At 33.8% G+C, this 24,221-nt stretch overlaps 1 protein-coding gene across 2 annotated transcripts; it reads right to left on the bottom strand.

Moving 5' to 3' along the window:
* Nucleotides 1–6,658: 6,658 nt before the first annotated feature.
* Nucleotides 6,659–22,404, bottom strand: LOC127849539 (baculoviral IAP repeat-containing protein 7-like). Of its 2 annotated transcripts, none has more exons than XM_052382167.1 (12): nt 22,347–22,404; nt 19,830–19,973; nt 18,395–18,754; nt 10,827–10,957; nt 10,468–10,582; nt 10,099–10,254; nt 9,704–9,775; nt 9,060–9,203; nt 8,734–8,909; nt 8,242–8,410; nt 7,677–7,802; nt 6,659–7,481 (listed from the first exon to the last, which is right to left on the bottom strand). In XM_052382167.1, exons 2-12 carry the CDS (start codon nt 19,954–19,956, stop codon nt 7,291–7,293), a joined length of 1,767 nt encoding a protein of 588 aa, XP_052238127.1. In that variant the 5' UTR covers nt 19,957–19,973; nt 22,347–22,404; the 3' UTR covers nt 6,659–7,290. The 2 variants fall into 2 exon arrangements, with proteins under 2 accessions (XP_052238127.1, XP_052238126.1); XM_052382166.1 differs by lacking the exon at nt 22,347–22,404 and adding an exon at nt 21,906–21,927.
* Nucleotides 22,405–24,221: the final 1,817 nt, after the last annotated feature.

The raw sequence follows: 24,221 nt of genomic DNA, 5'->3' as shown, positions 1-24,221 counted from the left end.
TATATATTTTAATATAATATATTATCAATACGCATATAATCACGCTTGATCCGTTATTTACCTAATTCTTCATTTCATTTAAGGTGTTGCAAAATCTTAAACACAAATCAAATATGAAATGGACTTTTGCAGGCAGAGAGAAAATACCACTAAATGGCCTTTACATTAATGCGTAAACTTCTTACTTTCCAACAGAGTTATAGCACGTGGCCGCGAAAAATGTTCAACCTCGATTTGGAAACGAGACGGAAGTCAAAAAAGTCGTATGTACATGTCAGCAAAACATACAGAAATGTTTTACAAAGAGTAGCTCCGATTACGACTCAATCAATCCGTTTTAAAGAACAGGCCTTGAAGATGCTGTGTGCAAAATATCATCTAAAAATGTCAACTATTTTTTGCGATACGCAATCTTGAACATCAAAGTGATCCGCTATGGGTAATGATCCGGTAATGGTAACTTGACTGTACACATTTTTATTATCAAATATAAAGTATTAAATGAGAATTAGCAAATAATTTTCCGTCAAAAAAAGGTGAAGGCCGCCATTTGCAATCATAAATAAATCATGTACAGAACATGTGGCAGTGTTACTACACAACGAATGTAACTGAAACAAAAAGATAAACAAATATCACGCGAATTACACAGATCGTTGGATTTAATTGGTGTAAAAGTTGAAATTGTTCACATTGAAGACTGCCCCATAAAACTGAGAGTGTGTCTGAAGGAGATTCATCGGAGACGAGACGGACACGTGATGCTGTTCCGAGAGGGTAGGGAAAGAATGAACATCAATGTTCGGAATATTGACGGGCCTGTGTTCGGATGTTGGTCCCTTGAAAGCGCTAGACGTGATAGTGCAGTGACTGGATAGCGTCGTTTCCCAGACAGGATGTGTGATCCGGCCTTCTGTGTTTCAGAAATCGCACTGTAATTCAATACAGATTAGATGTTTTTGTGGCCTGTGAAATGCATAATGTCAGTAGGTGCAACGTTTTCGTCCCTGAGCATTTGGACCATTCGCTTGCGAACAAAGTGGTTAGTCAAGCGCTGACGGACCAGCCCGCACTGCTCAGTTATACTTCGAACCATGTGTCCCAGTTTATTTAGGCCGACCCTCTGCATAATAAACCACTGGCAATGTGGTCCTGTCAAAGCCCAGGTCCTACGCGCAATGTAGAATGGACTTCCTGGTTAACAATATCCAGTGGGTCGCTAAGAGGCAAACAACTTGTAGGCTGCGATGGGGCAGCTGTCTTCTTGTGTGGCATACATCCTAGGTGGCACTTTCCGGATGTTTGAAATGTCACCCCTGACCTTGTTTTGGTCTGGCGCTCATGCAGTTCAAGTAAATCCGTGTCATCTGTTGCCGTTCTGAGGGTAACGTCTTCCCAGCTAAAAAGAAGAGATGAACATGAACAGATGAATACTAGTTGAATATCGCCTCATTGGTGCAAAAAAATACCATGGACACTGAAATGGCAGATGGTACCTTTTGCAACTATGGTGCAAATTATCATTTGAAAAAAATCTTGTTGAAATAATAAACTTCAAAACTGTGTGATGTACCGTGTGCAATAAATGTCATTTGCCGACTTATTTAGTGTATTATTATTTACTATTTGTTCAAAATAATCTCTCAATGTTACTTTATTGTTTTTTTTTATTTCAGGCAATATAGAAAACTCAAAAGAAATGGCTAAACGATAATAAATCACTCAAACCAGAGATTATACTGCTCCGTGGTTCCCCGAAGGCCAAAGTGGACACAGTTATTATACCTTATGGTATTCAGCAAGGCACTGGGAGTCTGACAACCAAGAATCTGTTTCTGGTATAAAGCCCCAATCTCATCGTCAGTCAATTGAGAAGCAGCTTTCGGTTTGTTTCCTTTGCCTTGTCTCTTTAGACTCTTGGACCTTGCTGCGAAGGCATCCCTCGATAGACTGAACTCAGGGCCAGTGTTCGACATGATCAAATACGGATATTTGTTGTGTTTTATTTCCCTATCTATGCATGACATGATGTTGCTAATACTAGAGGGTTCGTAATCCGTTCCTGACTTAGTCTTGCATGAAAGAATGAAATTTGCCACATATTCATCTAAACAAGGGCTGTTTGTAAAACACGCACATGCCCCTCAAATGGGCTGTCAGTTGTAGTGGCAGCCATTGTGTGAATCTGTTTTTTATCACTGTGACCTTGAGCTTTGACCTAGTGACATGAAAATCAATAGGGATTATCAGCAAGTCATGATCAATGTACCTATGACGTTTCATGATCCTAGGCCTAAGCATTCTTGAGTCATCATCCGGAAACCATTTTACTGTTTCGAGTCACTGTGACCTTGACCTTTGACCTAGTGACCTGAAAATCAATAGGGGTCATCTGTCAGTCATGATCAATGTACCTATGAAGTTTCATGATCCTAGGCCTAAGCGTTCTTGAGTTATCATCAGGAAACCATTTTACTGTTTCGAGTCACTGTGACCTTGACCTTTGACCTAGTGACATGAAAATTAATAGGGGTCATCTTCCAGTCATGATCAATGCACCTATGAAGTTTCATGATCCTAGGCGTAATCGTTCTTGAGTTATCATCCGGAAACCATTCGGTGGACGTACCGACCGACGGACCGACATGTGCAAAACAATATACCCCAATATACAGTAATCGTTCTTGAGTTATCATCCGGAAACCATTCGGTTGACGTACCGACCGACGGACCGACATGTGCAAAACAATATACCCCCTCTTCTTCGAAGGGGGGGGGGGGCATAAATATCAACATTAAGTACACGCAGTTCTCTGCTCTCGCCTTTTAATTTCAGGAATCGTTTAAATTTTTCAACATAATTTTTGTTTCAATGTTGCTTTGTTTTCTTGTCCTAAAAGACGTTTTTTTAACCGTGCAAATGTCAATGTCCTCAAATTCTTCATTTAGTTCAGGAATCGGAATGCTGGCTACTGCATTAGAAGTTACATTTTCAAATGTATCGTCCAGAACCCTTGCATCGAATCCGTACAATTTAATAAAATCTTCAAATGATAACGCTTGAACAATTTGATCTGCTCTTTGCGATTCTATCGTTCCATTTTCTTCATTTTTCACGTTCGTTGGTTTGTTTGTAGTTTTAAGTGAGTCATCTTCCATGTCGTTTTGCAAAATATCATCCCATAAAATTTTAAATGTTATATTATCAATATTATCTGACATGTTTATTCTTCTGTTTAGAATGTTATCTTGTTCAATATTTATTTGAAGCAGACGACAGTACTTCAGTGTGTAATAGTGATTTATTTATTTTATTCGTATGAATATTGTCATTGATAACAATTTAATAAAATAACAACAAAATCTACGTTTTTCTGTTGTTTGTTTTGGTCAAAATAATGCTTTTTAAATATGATACATTTTTACAAAATGAATCGTCTACAAGTCTTCATTGCATTTGGCCTTTAACCAGGGTGAAAGGTAAAAAAGTAGTCCCTATGTACATGTTCTAAAAATATCTGTTTTAATAATGACGTCATGAGCACGCTTTATATTTGTAAAAAAATGTTTTTTGCTGTTTGTGTTGCATTTTGTGTTTACAATATATTACATCTGGGTATCAAATTGTTTGTTTGTTGAATCTGATTCGATTTTACTAAAAATGATTATAGTTGATTCAGAGTAATATGACCTATTTTGTTCTATAAAATCATTTAGCTGTAGGATAAATTTCAATATTGAATGTATCATTTCATAGTGTAAAAAGTCGATCAAAGACGTACTGTGAATAATACCACTGGTTGTGATTATCTAGAATCCATATGACTGCATAATTTGTGTGTTTGTTAGAGTGTTTTACATTTCACACTTTTGAACCCAAACGTTCGTGTGGACTGCAGCTTGTTGTCTGTGTGTGTTAATAGACAAATGATGCCGTTATAATTTTATTACGTTCAATCTCACGAAGAGGAACACATTTTTGATTTTATTTATATTCATCAAATCTGTGTTAAAATGTTATTATTCATAATTATATTGTAAACTTATTCGTAAAATGTTCAATACACATCGTTCAATGTTGAAGTTATCAGGCTGTCTCATTTGCATATTCTGCTTTACCGTAAATTGCGAATAATTTGCTTTTTGTTTTATTTCACTTGTTAAGAGTCTTTTTTTATTTTATAAAGAGAATATATAGTTGTAAATATCATATGATATCCGACTCCTACAATATGGAGGGCAAGCATGGCCTTTAACAACGTCATAACAGACTCGTCTAATATCACATGTTATCAAAAGTCACCAACCATATATTCTCTAGGTTTCCCATTCTCAAAATTGCATTTCCGATATTAAACCAGATATTGCTTAGCATTGCTCGGATAAAGCTGTGACGTGCTGTATGTAATTTCGTTATTTTGTTTAGTTCATGACGCCATTTAAAATTAAGTCGTGAGTTTCGTGCTTTTATTTTCAAATTTAAACAGACGAAACATTATAAAAAAAAGAACACTCAATAAGTTTCGACTCACATATACGTGTATTTGCTCAGCACCGAATAACTAACCTTTTTCCAAGGTTCGTGTCTCAGTTATTCTAATCCTTATAAAAACACATCTGTATTAAACACTTACCCAGTATGTTCTAAAAACAGTGTTCCATTAGACAATAGAATACATGAATATGTCGCCACTTGACGTACTTGTTTACATATAATAACCATGTAATTATGTTAAACAGGTTTTTAAAGGGACCTTTTAACAGATTATGGCATGTATTGAAGTTTGTCATTACATGCTTGATGTTGATAAATGTAAACACTGAATCTTAAAAGCTCCAGTAAAAAACAACAATAAAATTAAAAGAAAAAAAAGTAACCCTTAACTGGGCTCGAACCACTGACCCCTGGAGTAAAAGTCTATCGCTTAGACAACTCGTCCATCTGTGCTCATACAATGAGGGATGCATTTTATACTATATATAAACAATCCTCGTAGTATAACAAAATATAACGACAACAACCGAACTCTCCAAATTATTCAATCGTTTCGGGTTGCAACGCTTTATAATTTTCAGGTTTTTAAATCGTCAAAACATGCATATAATGGATATTTTAAAGCTTGGTAAATGTTCAGTATTACTGTTTCTTCAGATATATCATAACTACAACGAAATTGTGCGCATCTGAAAGAATTGCTTTTATTTTTGTCAATTGACCAAAACGTGAAAAGGCCCCTTTGAGGCATCAAAGAAAATTAAGACAATACTCAGTTTTAGGTGTTTTGTCTTACAAACAAAACGCCTATTGCTCAATGTCAATTCTTTATATTTCAATCTCATTAGCATTTATATGACATTTAGATGAGTTTCTTAAACAAGCGTTGTATCTAATTTGAAAGGTGGATATACAATGTATGAGAAAGGTGGATATACAGGTAACACTTTAAAATCATTCGAGAATCTTTGAGAGATTTTGATGATTACAAAGCAGAGCTATAAGATGCACCATTGTTTGAAACATTTCAAGAACTGTCTGAAGATGAAGTTAAAGCTCTTATTTCTCAATTGCAAACTAAATCTTGTGCACTTGATGTTTTACCAACACATTTAAATGACATACTCCCTCTTTAAACCAGTTTAGTGAAAACAAGGAGTCTTTCCGCTAAAACGGAAGCAATCTATAGTACGACCTTTGATCAAGAAAATTGGTCTTGAACTTGAACTCTCGAACTATAGACCAGTAAGCAATCTCTCATTTTTATTCAAATTGATTGAAAAAAGCCGCACTCTTCAGACTTAATGTCCACACTGATAGTAATAACATTTTACCGAAAAACCAGTCGGCATATCGGCGACATCATTCATGCGAGTCAGCCCTGCTGCGACATATAAATGACCTTCTGAATGGCATGGAGAAACAGGAAGTTACCGCCTTAATAGCCATCGATTTAAGCCCTTCATTCGACACAGTGGACCACAACATTCTACTGGACGTCCTTAACAGTCAATATGGCGTCTGTGCCACCGCATTAAACTGGTTAGACTCGTATATACGACCTCGTAGTTACCGTGTCAAAATTGAATCAACGATGTCAGCTCCACGCCAGCTACTGTGTTCTGTACCACAAGGAAGCTGTCTCGGGACTTGGCTATATTTAACATACGCAGGAACGCTCTTCGATGTCATTCCACCGCCTATTTCTGTGTATAGTTTCGCTGATGATCATATTGCAATTATACGCTTTACTTCAACACTATCAATGGAATAACTCAAAAACGGAATTTATAATGTTTGGTAGTCGGAAACAACTTGACAAGTGCGTGATTGAGTCAGTTGTCATTTTAAATGATGCAATTCAAAAACAAAAGTTTATACGCTTTCTTGGTGCCTTTCTAGATGAAACACTTAATTTTAAGGAGCATATAACACTCCAGTGTTTCAAAAGACAATTAAAGACCAACTACTTCGTGCTGGCCTACGGAAACTGATTACATCAATATTGGCACTTCAGATGCGATAAACTGCTAATGATAGTCCACAATTATTGTTTTAATGTTAATCACTTTTATAAAAGTAATGTTTCATGTGACGATTTTATTGATTCTATTGTTTTACCAGGCTACGGGTTTCTTATCATATGCTTAGTTAGATTTTAAATTGTTTTACAATGTTATGGTTATTTTATGTGTTTTTTTACAAGATTATGATATGTATTCATTATTGTACAGCGCCTTTGAACGTGTTTTATTACATGAAACGGGCGCTTTATAAATCAGGTTTATAATAATAATAATATAAGGCGTAAATGTAGAACAGCCATGCTTAATTATTTTAAAATCAAGAGCATTCAAAAATATTTAACAAGGGAAGATACCGAGATTCTGGTTTTATCATAACTTGTTTCACAACTAGATTACTGTAACGTTTTATTGTCTGGAGCCGCCCAGTGTTATCTTAATAAAATTACCTTAATGCGCGCACACAGTTTAATTAAACATATATCAACACTTTCATATGGGAATACATGTTTACATTTGATGCGTATATTGTTTTGCTTTAATTACATAAGAAAGGCAAATAATGATGAAAAACTGTTATAAATATTTTCATGCATAAGCACCGAATTCCATTCTTAGTATAACATGTTGGAGACTAATAACATACATTGTTTATAAGTTGCCAATTATATGATTGACAGGCTTCCGATATGAACCGTTTTGGTTCTATTATGCCATAGAAATTCGCATAAACACGTTCCCGTCATCATAGGAAAACATCAATTTGAAGGTTCATATCATAAAGGTGCGAATTATATCCTGTATCGCTCTGCCACAGTCTGGACATCTATCAATTTGTTGTACGCAGTCCAAGCAGTACTTGTGATGTGTGCAAGGTAGAAACAATGCGTTCACTTGGTTATTGTGGCATATATGGCAAAGAAACATGCTCTTTAATCGTTGATCTGGTTCCAATAACGCTTCTGAAATGTTGATAAGGGATTAATTGGTTGGAATCATTCACATTATTGATACCTTGAAATACATATAATGAATATGAATATCAGCAAAAAGCTTCTAGAAGGTAAATGATAAAACACCATATTCTAATTGCGTACAAAAATACCTAAAAAGAATAGAGATAAGATATGGCAAGTGATATGTGAATGCTTTCAAACCTGCGGAGGGGGTTCCTCCGGGATATGGTTGTTCTTGCGCTTTTAGGGTCGGGTTTGCAAGTATCCGTCTCTCATTCATTACTTCCAGACGAGTTATGATATCATCAACATCTGGGTCATAAGTGGCTGAAAAGCATGATTTAAATTGTTTATGTGACCGTAATTATAAACATTCGATTAATATTTGTATCAATTGTATCGTTTGGTAGCAATATAAAGTACTTGTAGTTTATTCCAGCTCCTCCTAAAATCACTGCAATCTATGGAAATTAAAATAACACAAACACAAGGAACAGACTGTGTGAATAACAGTTGTCGTTGGATAATATTGTAATCCGTTTAATGGATTGTTAACAATCGAACAATCATAACAACAATATTACTTAATAAAACTTTCTATTTACAGTGGCATAGCACGATGAGCATAAACAATTTACCATATAGAACAGCCATATAAAGTATGGCGAACTATTAGAAAAAGTGTGTTATAAAATTATCTTCTCTTTGCCAAAACAGTCTCATACAGTCATTGACTCCAATAATGGACTTAAACAATTGAACCTACCTTGTTGTACCAGTTCCTGAACGGCAACTTTTACATCGTCAATTGGAAAACCCATGTCCAATATTAGCAGTTCTCGATTCTGATTTACTATGCGTTGAACATTAAAGTATTCAGTTGTTGAAGCATCCATTACCACGTTCACATCATCTTGATAACGAGATGTATTTCCCTTCAAAAAAGATAAAGCCATGAGTTCGGCTGTAACATATAGCATCGCCGTGCTAAATAGTTAATCAAACACATTTAATTCGTCGCATAGAATATTTGTTGTTCCACACACACTATTTATTTCATTTAAAGACGCTTTGTGGGATAATTAATCATTTATTTATATTTGCTTTCAAAGTAACACGCCTTCGTGCATTGATTTTGGGAAATTTGGTGAAAACAAATCAACACAGAATAGAACAACACTGCATACAGAGAACTAATTTTTTCTCACTACGTTTTTCACATAACATAAATATTTGAGACATAATGACATCAAATTACCTTCAGAGCCTGGTCGGCAGAAAGTTGGATTAGATTGATTAATTCATCGCCCATTACTTCTCTGGCATAAGGACAAGCCGGAAACCATCGACAATGTTCTATCCAAGGATCATCTCCCGGTTCCCATTTTCGAAATCCGCCGTCACAGGCGAAGCAGCGGCAGTGGTCATCAACTCCTTGCAATGAATGAAAAAAATAATTGTTCAACAACGGACTTGCAGATGATTCTGGCAAGGAAAGTCTTTTCGGAATGCCAGTTTGACCAGTTTGTTAATGGTCAAATTTGTTTGACGTAATTATATCGATAGTTACATAGGTGTACTTACCTGTGTAGTACATCCCTGCATCTGCCAACTGTTCTGGTGTCTGGGTTGAATGAAAACGCCAGTGTTTGAATGTATCCAGTCGAGAACACAGCGTGCGAAACTGCTCGTGTTTTGCTCTGTAGTATGTGACTTTATGTTCGTTACCTGTCAGCGAATGGAAATGTTAATCATGCGTTCTCCTATTTTATTAAAATCAATTAGATTGTAACATAAACTCACCGTGTGTGTGAATGCAATTTCAAAGTAATACTCATCATAAGAACTTCAGTTTGTACGAAATACACTCAAAATTATGACATATCTTACTATTGTATACAAAATGGCAGATAATACGACCCTGTTAATGTCAATTTTTAAAAAGATTACGTTAAAAAAAACAAGTTCAAGTTTTTGTTCCATTTCTGTACATATCGAAGAGAGAATGAGAACATTGGTAAAAGATTCGAATTGCGATAATAACTTTAAAAGGCAGACATTTCTTCAAGAAAATGTCAACTATCTATCCATTTGGAAATACCATTGTGTTAATTAAGATCTGCAAGGAGTACTGCATTTCAAGTACTCCCTCATAGTATCAGATAGTCCATCGCCCTTCGAGTTAAAATAGTATGAAGCTTATTATCTTAATATATTCCACATATTACCTTGTTGCCGTTCGAACAAAGCGCGTTGCCTTTGTCTTATTTCTTCAGGATCTTGGCTTACGAATCTTTGCTGCAACATATTTAAATATTTCCCTTATTTTAGGCAAGTCCTGTCAACTAGAAATTTACGTTCGATTGTGTGAGTCTTGACTTTGTTTTTTGTTTCATTTTATTATATTAATGCAAAGAATGTCTGTTTCTATTATATTGACGTGTACAAACATGTAAAAAGTTTATAAAATGCAATAAATCATTACTTAGCGGTACAAAATTACTTCGTTAAGTGATGAAAATATGTTTTTATCACACGAATGTTTACGTCTGTCATTATTATAAGAAGATTATTATGAGGCATAATGAAAGCATGGGCGTTTACAACAGATTGACTGTTATCTTGTATTGTTCTAGTGCTTCCCGACTTCCAAAGAGGTCAAGCAAAAAGGGACAGTTAGCCGAATGTTTAACATGCTCCAGGAGTGGATTATCCGTGTCTGAGAAGTCTTTCAGGCCGATGCCGCAACAGAAACATCGTACGAGGTCGTAGCTGTGACCTGGTATAAACGGCATTAACTCAATACAAGGATGCATGCACAATAGAACGTGTCATATCATATTACCCACACAATAACGTTTGACAACACGTCGTATTAGCCTTCTGTTTCTTGTATACTATCAGTTCTTTGTTTGATATACGCATAAGAGTACGGACACCTACATATGTTGTTTATTTTCTGTTTTGAGATACGATTTTTATTTTAATTTACCCGTGAAAAAGAATCCAGCTTGGCATAGTGTACTCGGACTTGGTTCCTCCAACGGCCATTCACTGTATGTTTCTAATCTGTTGTTGATTTCGTCAAAGTCTGGATATTTGGCTCTCTGATCGAAGAACGAATGAAAAACATGTTTGCATAGGGTACCGATAGTTGACAATGTAATGTATATGAACAAATATCACATCAATGTTGTACTTGCGTCGTTTAGATTAATATGCAGGTTAGTTAAAACGAGTCTTAAAAGATCAATTACGAAATTTTATGTAATTAACAGCTAGACTGAAACTTTTAAAAAGGAAAATATAGAGATTTCAAACCGTTTAAATATTAAAAAATCTTCCGTATACCTTCCATTTAAGGTTATGACTATGTTCGTCGCCGGTTTCTGTTTGCATTGTTCTGATTTGGTGATTGTATACCGGCTTTGTGGTTTCATTCTCTCTGTCATCACTGACTTGAACAGGGAATTTAGATGCATCTGGATTGCAAAGAGGCAAATGATGTTAATCCAAAAACAAGAGCTGTCAGAGGACAGCGCGCTCGACTATTCGAGTGCTTGATAGTATAACGTAAGCCATCATGGGGAAATTGTTCATATCTAGTAAGGTAAAGGTAATATAGTCATATAGCTTGGGTGGGAGGGTTGGACGATCCTTCAAAAATAAAGTAAATACATATTTGTGGATTTTCTTTACCATGTTTCAAAGAAAAACAATCTTTTTAGGTGGGGGTGGGGAGGGTTTGGGATGGAAAGGGAGGTATAAGGTGGGGGTGTGGTCATTTATTAGATGATTGTTTAAAAATAAAAAAAGGAAAAACAATTGTTTTTTGGGGAGGGGATGGATTCTGGGATGGGGGGTGGGGGACGGTTTGGGTAGAGTCCATTGTGGTATGTCAGGTAAGTGTTGTTATGTCAAAGTATGAATCAAATCTGATCATAAATAAAGAAGTTATGGAAATTTAATTAAAATTTATTAATTTGACCTTGACAGTCAAGGTCATTCAAAGATCAAGGTCAAATTCAACTTGCCAGGTACAGTACCCTTATGATATTAAGAAAGTATTTGAAGTTTGAAAGCAATAGCCTTGACACTTAAGAAGTAAAGTGGATCTAAACACAAAATTTAACAAAATATTCAAAGTTACTAAGACAAAAAAGGGCCATAATTCCGTTAAAATGCCAACCAGAGTTATGCAACTTGCCCTGTACAGTCCCCTTACGATAGTAAGTAATTGTTTCAAGTATGAAAGCAATAGCATTGAAACTTTAGGAATAAAGTGAACCTAAACACAAAACTTAACCAAATTTTCAATTTTCTAAGTATAAAAAGGGAACATACTTAATACGAAATGCTTGATACAGTTGTCTGCTCTTGTTTATAGATTGTGGTCATGTTGGTAAAGAAGTATGCAAAATATAAAAGCAATATGACAAGGTATATAGAAAATATTTGAGGTGGTACGCAAACTTTAACACAGATTTATCAATAATATGCATATTCTAATTGGAAAAAGGGCCCTAATTCTTACAAAATGCTTGATACAGTTGTCTGCTCTTGTTTATAGGTTGGAGTCATGTTGATAAAGAAGTATGCAAAATATAAAAGCAATATGTCAAGAGACAACTTTAAAAAAAAACATTTTACGTATGCAGTACGTTACCTTGTACATCAGTGAGAATTCCGGTCTGTATAGTCGATCCGTCATCATTTCTCATAGATTGCATATTAATTAAGTTTGTTTTCTGCATATCATTTTATACTGTAACACTTTTTAAGAATGACGATCGAGAAAGTCTCAACATACACTAAACTATGCTTATCATGAATTTCACCATTCTGCCTAATTTTTAAAAACAGGTTTTAATAATGAAGCCTTACACTGATGTCATTGGAATGTGACCGATATGCTAAAGGGAATTGTGCACATATGTTCTAATGCCTTTCTAAATCTTATTAAAATATGTTTATCCATAATACATAGGATTTAGAATAATCATAAATAAATATATTAATAACACCGTTGCAAGAATTGTTTGCCTTAACTGGGCACAATCTTAAGCACTACAGTTGACCATTCAGCCGTTAGACTAGATTGATCCCGGAATTCGCAAGAGTGGGTCAGCTTTATTTGTATAAGCAGATTTTTTTCCAAAAGGTTGCTTTTCCGGGATACATATATTAAACGCTGTGTAATATATGTATCCCGGAAAAGCAACCCACTCTCTGCTGGTACAAATAAAGCTGACCCATTTATAATTTTGTACACACCATATTCACCGTAATTATTTAAAGTATGCTATTATTGGTTTATATTATGGACCAGCGTTGTTTGTACCGACAATTTTTTTTCTCTAAACTCGTGTCAATTCCGGGATCAGTTTATTCATGTGATTAATGAAAAGCCTAACACGTTCATTGTTTAAAATCGATTTCGGCACATTTTCTTTATTAAATCAACCACTTGATAAAATAAACGCTGGGATTCCAAAATTTGTATTATTGGAATCCCACAAAATATTCAAGTGTTATGCTAGGTTAACCGGTTTATTTTTTTGGTTTGTTAGTTATTTGATATTGTAAATGTATTATAACAGCGACATTTCTATGCATGCAAACTGATATATACGGAATGACCTAGAGCTTTCAAGGGTAATGCATATAGCGTGTACTATAAATAGCATTTCTGTTAAATAGCTACACATTTGCAATATTGAATTCACAAATACAACGAAGGCTTTCTGCATTTGACTTTTAATTAAACAAATACATATTTTCTAAACTTTCTAAAATATCATAAGATAACAGAAGATATAATCTATTTCACCATATTCAAACCCGACATTCGCTTAAAACTATTTTTCAATCAAATTAGACTTACTAATCACTTCGAATCAAGCGATTGACATGATGTTTTCGGTAAGTTGTTGTTTATTATATCATTCTTGTTTTACAACTTGGGATGAATTAATCTTTGCTGAATCGCACTGCATTGTCCGATTTTAAAAATAATGCGATATATGCTGAAAAAGCATATAAAACTAAAATTAAATGCGATTTGTCTACATCCCTTTAAAATTATTTATCTTTTTTTGCTGCCTCTGATATTATTTTATCATATGATGAGTTCATCTTAGAAATAAATACTTTTTGCTTTTATTATGAAAAAATAGAACAATATATTACTCCTATATCTCATTACAAGCATTTTAAAAACAAACAAACAAACAAAGGCGCATGCGATCTATTCCATGTTAGTGGTTTTCAAATAAGCGGTATCGTCCAGTTTTTAACTGCTCAATATATTACATTTAAAGTGTTTGAAGGTGTTTACATTGTTTTTATAATAGCTCACGTAAATATATGACGTTTACAGCGATCTGAATAAACATTCCTTTTTCTTCGTTATTCATGTCTCGCCACATGTCATTAACTGAAATTTGCTGTTTGTTTGGTATTGATTTTAGAAAGCGATATTGTAAACACTATTCCGAATTTTCGTAATTCCGTGTTGACAGAGTTGTCGTTCGTGCGGGACGGTATATCTACTTCCGGTGTCAATATAAACAATGGGAAAAAAACTAATGCTGCATCTTTTAATGTCACAATTTTAGCAGCAGTCTTTAAATTTTCTGAAAAAAAGTTAATAACAAAATGACTAATATACATAAAACACTGGGTTAGAGCAAATAGCCAGAAGAATTAGATTTCAAAGTTTTATACACGCTTTTTATTTCAAGTATTTTACGAAAAACTACCTTTTACATACAAACTAAATTAAGTTTGAATACAAGTATGTATTATAGCAGTTATCAATTGTATTTTGTATATTTCAAAAGTGTGTTTCATGCTATTTACAAATCCATATTTTGTAGGGCTCCTAATTTTCCTCTGACTTAAAGATATACCGTTTAATCTCTAGTCACACTAAATTTATATCATTCAATTTTGGATTTGTAATCCCAAGTATTATTTCCTGACATTCAATATCTATAGGTATGCTTGGTCTACTTCTACAACTAATCTCAACAACAAATTAAAAAAAATTTGGGTCAAAGGGTAGCAGAACAAGTGCATACTATTTTCTACTTGATTATTACAGAATGTACATAGATAATTGGCAACAATTTTCATTTTGAAAATAAGAGAATTTGTTCCCAAGATTCTGTGAACTATTCTGCACTGGCGACATCTGATATATATGTCTTATTTCCTTAGTTAGATTGAACAAGAGTGCATGAACATTTTTCCAGTCAATTTTAAAGAATTCTCAGTTCCAATTTGTACGACTAACTAGAATGTCACAGTTTTGAATTAATTAATGTATAAGTATGTTTCTCTTCTTTATGGCTTGTTAATATTTTCTTAATGTAAGTTGGTAATATAGGTCCGATTTTTTTCAAAATAAGGCATGTCTTCAAAATTTTCAACACATTTATTTATTGTGTTTTAATCCTTGGTACAATTGGAAATTTAATTTGTTCCGACATGTGTATCCAAACATTCGTTCAAAATATAACAATTTCTTTCTATAATACTATTACTCGGATAATGAATAACCCTTTCATATAGACTTTTAATCTAAATATAGCTATTGTTTCTTCTAAAATTACAACTATAAAATATAGGCATATCCAGATTATCATCACAACTTATTATTGGAAGCTTTTCAATGCACAATATATATTTTTTTAAGCTGTTGAGCCAAAATGTATTTTCATTTATTCTCTGCAAACATTTTACCATTATTATTATTTTTTTTAAATCTATTAATGATTTAACCAGTGAAGAACAATTTCCTTTGCCTTACAATAAGCTCTTAAGCCATGTTATTTTCATGTATCTTTCAAAGGAACACACATCTAGCATATTTAACCCACCTACCAGGTATGTTGCATTTATTAAAAAATTACAGTTGAAAGTAGCAGATAATTTCCGCTTTAACAACACTGTTTCGAGTCTTATTATACATTAAGTTACATTATGTAGAGCATAGGCAATTCATATATTTATGTAATGATGACTTTTTCAATTTTGAACAAACCTCCATGTTTTGAGTGCTAGTTAGAATGTTGGTTTATTAAAAGATTGTGATGAAAACAATCAGTATAGGATTAATTAAAAAACATACCAGTTGTTTACTTGTAAAGACCCCTTTAACTAATTACCAAACAATAACAGGATTGTACGAGGTTTTTGCAGACAATTCTGAAAATGGTGGGATAAAGAGATATTGCTCGTTTTGAAAGTTGTCCCTTTTTATCACAATTATTACTAGCATATGTATAATGTAAGCTATTTCTTCTTTGTATTGTTTAGTTAATGATTTAAGAACATTATTTCGACACATGTTACTTTTGTTGTGCAGACATCATTTGAAGCATATTGCCCAATGAAAATTTTAATCATAAAAAGCAATGACTACTTTAGTTACACCGTTTACAATATACACAAAAGCCCAGAAAGAATTGAAATAAATGAAACTTCCCCCAGGTTTGAAAAATAAATTTAAATGTTATAAATTCTTCAATAAAAAATACAATACAATAATGATTCTCTATTTAAAATAACCCAAGTTACACTACATGAAAAACAATAATTAAGGAGACACTCATTTTAAATATTGAATGACCCATATTCGAACTTGACCTAGATATTGCCTAGATACAACTTCTGACCAAGTTTCGTAAAGATCGGATGAAAACTATTTGAATTAGAGAGCGGGCACAAAAAGTGTGACAGACTGAAAGACTGACGGACAGTGCGAAAACTATATACCCCCTTTTCTTCGAAAGGAGGCATAAAAATAATGCAAGCAACTTATTTTCACATTATTAAATCATTAACAGTCAAATGTCGAAATATAAACCGACTGGAAATGACACAAGAATCTTAAAGCAAGCAGACGAATAAGGCACTTGCTCAATAGATCAACTCTATTTTTTGGATCACACAATCTTTGATCTAGAAGGAGTGCCATGGTGCAGGATCAACGGGGTTTAATGGGTTTACACACAGGCTGGGTAGACTGTAAAAGAACTATTTTTGCACATACCTCAAGTTATTGAAAAACATTTGCAAAATAATAAGTGCACAAAAGACACTTTTGATTGAATTTTGTGCTGATATCTTAAGATTTCAGAGTAAGTAATTGAATACATCTTAAATCGGTGCCAACATTTCACGGTGCGTGTAACATAACCGTATAAATGAAAGTGTTACACATCAATTTTTTGGCCAAGAACACAGGCTTATTAAATAAAGTAATTCCGATGTATTTTAAATAGCCGAAAGCAGCATAAACAAGAATATTGCCAAGCAAAATATGTCCCCTACCGGCTCCACCATTGTCAGAAATTCCACCATTGTAAGATTTTTTTTATTTGTTGCCATAGCAACCAGAATTTTTTTACGTAGGAACAAAATGAAATGACGTGCATAATGTCCATATTGCCATCTATCCATGCTTCAAAGTTATCGCAGGATCCAGAAAACCACCATTTTCAGCAGTTTTTCTAGTCTATTTGTTGCCTTAGCAACCAGAATTTTTGACATAGGAACAAAATTAAATGACGTGCATTGTGTCCATATTGCCATCTATCAATGAATCGAAGTTTCATGAAAAAACATGAAGAACATTTTAAGTTATCGCAGGATCCAGAAAAGTGTGACAGACTCACAGACAGACAAACACACAGAGCGCAAATCATAAGTCCCCTCCGGTGAAACCGGTAGGGGACAAAAACTGTCTTTTATACACTAGGTCTGAGGTGCAGACCGTGTTTTCGTTTGTTTTGTTTATCTTTAACACGATACCGTCCCGAACGAACGACAACTTTTGTTCGCCCTTAGTTACGAAAAGACCCAATAATATAAATATGCGTATCGAGTGTAGGGTATGCAACTCCATAGTCATGCTGCTTTCCCACTAGAACAAATAGAGGCACGATTTAATTCGTGGACTTTATAGTGCATTAATCGTGTGGCGCTCCTATTCTACTTGCTCATAACATTCGTCCAAGTGATATGTCGACTGACGTCGAAACTGGTTTGAGTCGGATCAAGATTAATGTTACTAGGCCAAATAGAAGAACACGTTATAGGCCGTATGTATTGCCCAATCTTCCTGAAATTTTGTGAGAACAATTGTCCAAATGTGGTCGGTAATGTTTCAAACTGAGTGAAGCTGGGTCAAAAACACACGATTATTGGGTGAAATTAAAGAAAAAATGTGTGAACACTCAATAAGCCAAATTTATTGGGCGATCTTCTTGTCACGTGGCAAGACCATTTGTTCCAATTATCTCTGCCGAGATCGGCACTGATGCACGTGGAATTAAACAAATAGGCCACTAGTTCAAATAAAATGTCAACAGGTGTTTGACTCTCTTAGGGCCACATTTCCCCCCAATCTTTATGACAAACGTATGTACAACATTTGGCGCAAATATTATCAAGATATCGTTTAGTTCCGTATTTATACTATAAAACATATGTTGTAATCACGTATCGTCCAATTGAAGATTTTGAAACGACGTTTGAAATCAGTGTAGATGGCATGCACACGAACATTTCAAATAAACAATTGCCAAAAACGTATACAATCGCAACCACTGAACAAACATCTTATTTTCATCAAAAGTCTTTGTCTTTATTTTATCTTATCCAATGTGCTATAAACTCAAACTATAAATACTTAACGACAGAGTTGCTTGCTACATTATATCTGTCACATAATATCGTTCACTTGAACAAATCAGAAAGGCAACCGCCTTAGTCAAGAGTGCATGCTATTAGCGAATATTTAATTGCTCTATTAAATGAAATGGCATACACGATAAAAAAAATATTGTTAAGACATCAACACAGATTTTTTATGGATGCGTGTTTGGGCGTAAAAACAAATAATCACATACCTTCTTTGTTTTCGTCCTGTGATGTCTGTATTTCTGTTCCTTCGTTTGAATGTTGTTCGATTTCTTCATTTGGGGATTCTGATTCATTCAGTGGGTTGTCGTAGTGTGGAAATACATAGAACAATAAACCTCCTGACACATGGCCACAGATTTGATCCCGTTCTATCGAATGATTTGCTCTATTATGCTTCGAACATTTTGGATGTTGACCGAACACACACATGTGTAGACCCAATACATTCGTTAAAAAATCCTTGTATGGCAGTTGCTTGACTTCTGAGGAACAACATGTTGTCCTAACTTCAGAAGTTATGATAATCACAAACTTCTTTCCTATGCGATACAACTGCATTACGAACGCTGCAAACAATAAGCTACATTGAATGAACTGATTATACGATAAATCACTGCTAAGAAAAATGTATGTTAATGTTACATGATGTTGTTACAGTATCGTTTTTTTCGTGTGGTTATTGAATTCAATTACGCATGTATGCATAAGTTTCATTGTAGCTAATTGTAGATAAATAAAAATAAAACAAAAAGATTCCAATTAATCAAACGGCTTGTTATATAATCAAAAAACGAACACATGCATGTTTGAATAAATGTCGACCTGTGTCATAATCAATGTACCCATAAAATATCGATTTAAAAAACATGATTCATGTCATCGCTTAAAATAGCGCCACGGTTTGTTTGGAGTTTTGTTAAATGGATATTGTCTGGAAACCATGGACCATTGCCAAGGAAGTACAACTCTATCAATGTTTATTTATTTGACATCTTAGTTGAACATTAAAAAACATTATTTTATAAATGTGGAATAACGGATTTTGGAATATATTACTGAGTAACCACATTCGTAAATGACGTTATAAGCTGTAAACAAAGATGACTGAAGCCATTATCTGAAAATAGTTTTTATGGAGACATAATATAAAATTTTACAATCAGCATTTTGTATTTTGTGATCAAAGAAGACATCTTACATGTACTTAATGGTAACTCACATGTGCGAACAATACATGAATATAAATTGATTATGTCAAATCGTTCTTGATATATCATTCGGGACCATGGGCAGCGAAATATCTTAAGGTAACAAAAACATAATGGAGAATAATATGATGGTTAATCGACAACCGGAGAGCGGAATGACTTCAATATATGTACACTACCTGCGTGGTTATGATACGATTCAGCACGTGGTTATGATACGATTCAGCATGATAAGAGAAGCCTTGCTTTGACATGGTATGAACTTCGATTGATAACTCGCAAGAAGAGTAGGTTAGTTACTTACAAAAGTATAATATTATATTTGAAAAAATATATAAATTATATAAAAAGTGGTTATTCGAGGTACAGGCCTACATAATAGATTCACACAATAAATTTATTTCATAACTTTGCAACCAGTGAAAAATATTACCTTCTGCAATATAGACGTACATCTGTCCTGTGCCAAGTCCTGAATATGATATTAGTTGAACTTGTCTCAAGACAAGAATGCATTCATTTGAGGCAACTCGTCGATGTGCACATTTTCTTTGAGCCATGGCTTTATGTGACCGACCTACAACAAAATAACTCGCAAACTTAATAAGTGTTAATATGACACGGATGCATCCGTCTTAAAATGTTGTCTCATAATGGTACTCAAACATGTTTCAATTAACCCAGATACGACATTATGGTCTGTTTGATAATATAATAATATCATAATCTGATGAGTTATTTGTTTTGCGTTTCATACATTCAAAAAGTAATTCGTTGGTTAAAGTGGGTCATGACTCTCGTTCGGTATATTTGAAAAATAAACGGCACCAACATAAACAGGTGAATATATTGCAATGGTGTTACGTTAATACAATATTCGCCTATAATATTTAAAGAGGTACCAGCAATACAAAATTAGATATGCTTTGCAATTAAATGTAATAATGTAATTCAAGTAAAAATTGCAAATAAACATGTCGATATATATGTTTGTGAGGAATCATCACTCGAGTAGCAATTTTCGAGTATATATTTTGTATGTCAAACGGGTCGTAAGTCTGATTAGGTTGAAGAACAAAAATAAATGAATCAAAATATCCAGACGCTCAGGCTCATATATATTCTTGATACTTCTTAAAGTATTCAAAGTTGAATAATTGAGAAACGACAGCAAAATACATTGCTGTTCGCAAAAGTTCCATTAATGAAAGTCTCATATGTCAGTGATTATCTGTTACTGAATAAAAGCCAATATGTTGAAAAGAATGCAGTTGATATAACATATACAAACTTAAACTTGAAGCAATAGTACGTAGGATGCAGTCCGTTGTCATGTATCGATACATCGTTTTAATGTCTCATTGATATTGATATTAGGGATGGGAACGAATATTCGAATATTCAATAATTGGTTGAATATTCGAATCAAACATTCGTATTCAAATACCCGTGAGATTTGTTTCTTTTTGCCATCTTCCATAAATGTGCTGAAAGTTTTGGTCAGTGCAAACGACTTTTGAGTATCAGTCCTTGTTTGGATAACAGCTGCCATTATTTCACGAGATTATAATTGGTATCTGGTAACTGGAGTGGGATAGTGTCTTTATTTGTTTTATCTATGAGTTTAGAAGGGTGTTTAATCATCGCACTGAATCTTTTATATAACATAATTAACACTTTATTCACATTACATTGTCTCGAAATAAGACAAAAGAGAGAATCCGACTTGCGTAACCTTTCAAACTTGCTATTGTTCTAGATACATCTACAAGTTAAATAATAAATATAATTTAGTTCAATAATTCACAATATCATTCTCTGATGTTTGAGTTATTATACGCGCTCAAGCGATAAGACGAAAGCAATATAACATTTGTTTAAGAAAAAATGCATCTTTAAAACTACAATGTAAAAGTGTTATATATTTTTAGCTAGGTGACTAAAGTAGGTATAAAACAATTGCATAAAAATGTTGATGAAAAACAAAAACATGAAAACCTCAAAAGGAAACATAATCAGCGCTGTGTCTTATTAAAGGAGAGTGAATATGATTCTACGCAGCTGAAAGAAACATACATTATGCCTTTCATTGAAATATTATTGCGCGTTTCGTATAATCATGTTATCTGTCTATTTTGCAGATTAATAGGAGAAATTGTGGTCTGCAGTAAAGTTATTCTCCAGATGATAAATGTTTGTGTAAACAAACAATGAACATCATGATGACTTGAATGATTACATGCAAGAAAGTATATGAATGTTAGTCTGAATTTTGCATCATGTTGTTGCAACGTTTTATCTTCGTGTTAATACAAACAACTTGTGCACATGGTGGGACCATTGGGAGCAATATCTACCGAGATAAAGCTTTATAAATTAAGAGCGCCTTTTAAAGGTTATTTTAGCACACAAATATTTGTATAGTTTAGTGTAACCACTTGCAATTTAAAGTCAGTTTGACTTATGAGACACATTTGCTTATAAGCATATTAACTCTCTATTCAAATACTTTATGTCGGCTGCTCGACATGAAGGTAATCGAAACTCTTCAATTTAACTAGCTGCTTGGTCGGCAATATGCCATTTCAGATCTTGCCCGATGTTAGTTTCGAATCTTAAACGATTCACTCTTCAGGCGAACGCCCTAACCACCAATACACGGTCGTGTTTTGTTATGTACTACTTGTTTTTAAAAGTATCAACCAAAAGCTTTACACTCGTGCCTTTTCGATACTATCTTCTGTGACCAACATCTACAATTTCCATTTATATACGTTTATCTGACATATATAGCAAACACACAATAGGATTTCACAAATTAGAACAATACTATAAGTAAACATAGATTTACACAGACACTCATGTATTACACAATTGTGAAATAAATACATTCACTAATATCAACATCAGCTTAATGTGTCTATCAGTAACCGAAACGAATTTAACGTACCAGTTTTTCCAAATAACTAGGTCAGATTAAGAAAGACGCAATAGACGGTTGATACATGTAACACGGTGTTAAATCGGTCTTATCTATAACTCAAAATTTGTAATCACATTTACAGTCACTCTTCGTTATGAGCAAAATAAATTGCGATCGCAAAACGTCGAGTCTAATTGATTTCATCGAACATCATATATATTGAATGGCCTATTATCATGTTTTAGCTGGAAAGTACTGTTTGTCAGATACAAGAAGAAAAAGTTAAGATATATTCCCCGGAAGGTTTTCATTTTGCTGCACATCATTCACTTGTACATTTAAAACAGTGTATTATAAACGCAATGCGTAAGATGCTCACCCTATCTACATATAATATACCGACAACACACGCTACATACACGCATTTTATTTTGTCTCTAACATAGATAACTTCAAAATATATATGCGGTCCTGTAACCCTACCGTACGCGGACACCGTATCCTCTCCTTTAGCCATGTGCGTGTTTATGATAAAATATATAACACACTAGTGAAGTGTTTGCCATGTAACGCATATTATTAAACACCATACAACATTATGAAAATTCGATGCAATATTTCGGGGATGCATACAGTTTATGCTAGGTCCATGACTGATAAAGTTCAGAACATAAAATGATCATGAAGCCTTATTATTATTTTCCATTTTCATTTCACGTATTCTGATCTTTTAAATCTTTTATCTTAAAGTAAATTAAAATTTATTCGTAGCTTAGTAGCTACGGAGCCGTTTTTAAACTACATGCGGCGTTTATATTGATGATCATTTTGCAATTAGTTTTTTAATTTGAAAAGTGGTTCTGCAAACACGCGGACATATGTGTATGAAGATCGCTTATGTCCATTCTTCATGGAGATTGAATGTCCTAAATGGACCTGAAGACGAGACTATAATTTGTTTTTCTAATTGGCTGTCCAGCGTCACCATTAGATTGATACATTAAGGATTTTCTTTAACTTTTTCACACGCGATACTTGTGAACTACGCATATTTTCGAATGCATCCAAGATTACAAATGTATATTGTTTCTTTAATAAATGTATACGGTATGATTGACTCAAAGCTCTACACATGTTCTTCTAAATTTAAATATAAATCTCTAAATCACACGTATGAAGCATTTTAAAAGTTGTAATATATTCAATAACTTTCGCTTGAGTATTTCTACTTTTTTGTAACGACTTAGATGAGTATACCTTCATATTCAATGTAAATACCTGTTTAATTCAGGGCGTATAGACACTATGTATTATTATTTGATTAACTTTAATGTAAAGGAAAGCTTTACTTGTATCTATATTTATTGCCTCTTTTGCTGCATATCGTCCCCGTATTCTTTCCAATCTGAAGTATATGCATGTATATAACTAGCGATGAATGGATCGTCATAAACACTTAAAACATGCTCTTAACTTTTATTTTGCTACTTAAAACACACACTTGTCAATAGTTCATAGATCGCTGGATGCGTAAATACAGATAATTTTGTTCTTTCTATTTGATAATCCGCAAAAGATTTTTAAATTATTGCATGTTTACACTAGCCGTATGAATTCGTTATTGTTATACTATAGAGGAGAGGTAAAGGAGACCAGTACTTCGGAAATAGAAGTAACACATAGTAAACTGGTCCCTGTAACATTTTTAATTTATTACTTGGAGCAACTTAAGACAGAAAATACAACTTTTGTGATGAAATCTTACAGAAGATAAACGGAAAATGCTTTAAACAGGAATTTTGTGGATAATACTAGTTAAATAGAAACATTTGTTTCTCAGGCAAACATTAACGCTAGAATTCTGTCTGAAATTTAATCGTTTCATTTGCGTTTACTTATACA

This window comes from Dreissena polymorpha, chromosome 11 (genome assembly GCF_020536995.1).
Source record: "Dreissena polymorpha isolate Duluth1 chromosome 11, UMN_Dpol_1.0, whole genome shotgun sequence".
NCBI lineage: Eukaryota > Metazoa > Mollusca > Bivalvia > Myida > Dreissenidae > Dreissena > Dreissena polymorpha.
Note: the sequence above shows the minus strand (reverse complement) of the source record. Positions and strands in the feature narration are given on the sequence as shown.

Coding starts and splice junctions, on each gene's coding strand:
- LOC127849539 (XM_052382167.1), bottom strand. CDS start 19,956: ATGGCTCAAAGAAAATGTGCACATCGACGAGTTGCCTCAAATGAATGC. Junction 18,755..19,829: donor GTACGTCTATATTGCAGAAG/GTAATATTTTTC, acceptor TATTGTTTGCAG/CGTTCGTAATGCAGTTGTAT. Junction 7,803..8,241: donor TCAGGAACTGGTACAACAAG/GTAGGTTCAATT, acceptor CATGCTTTTCAG/CCACTTATGACCCAGATGTT.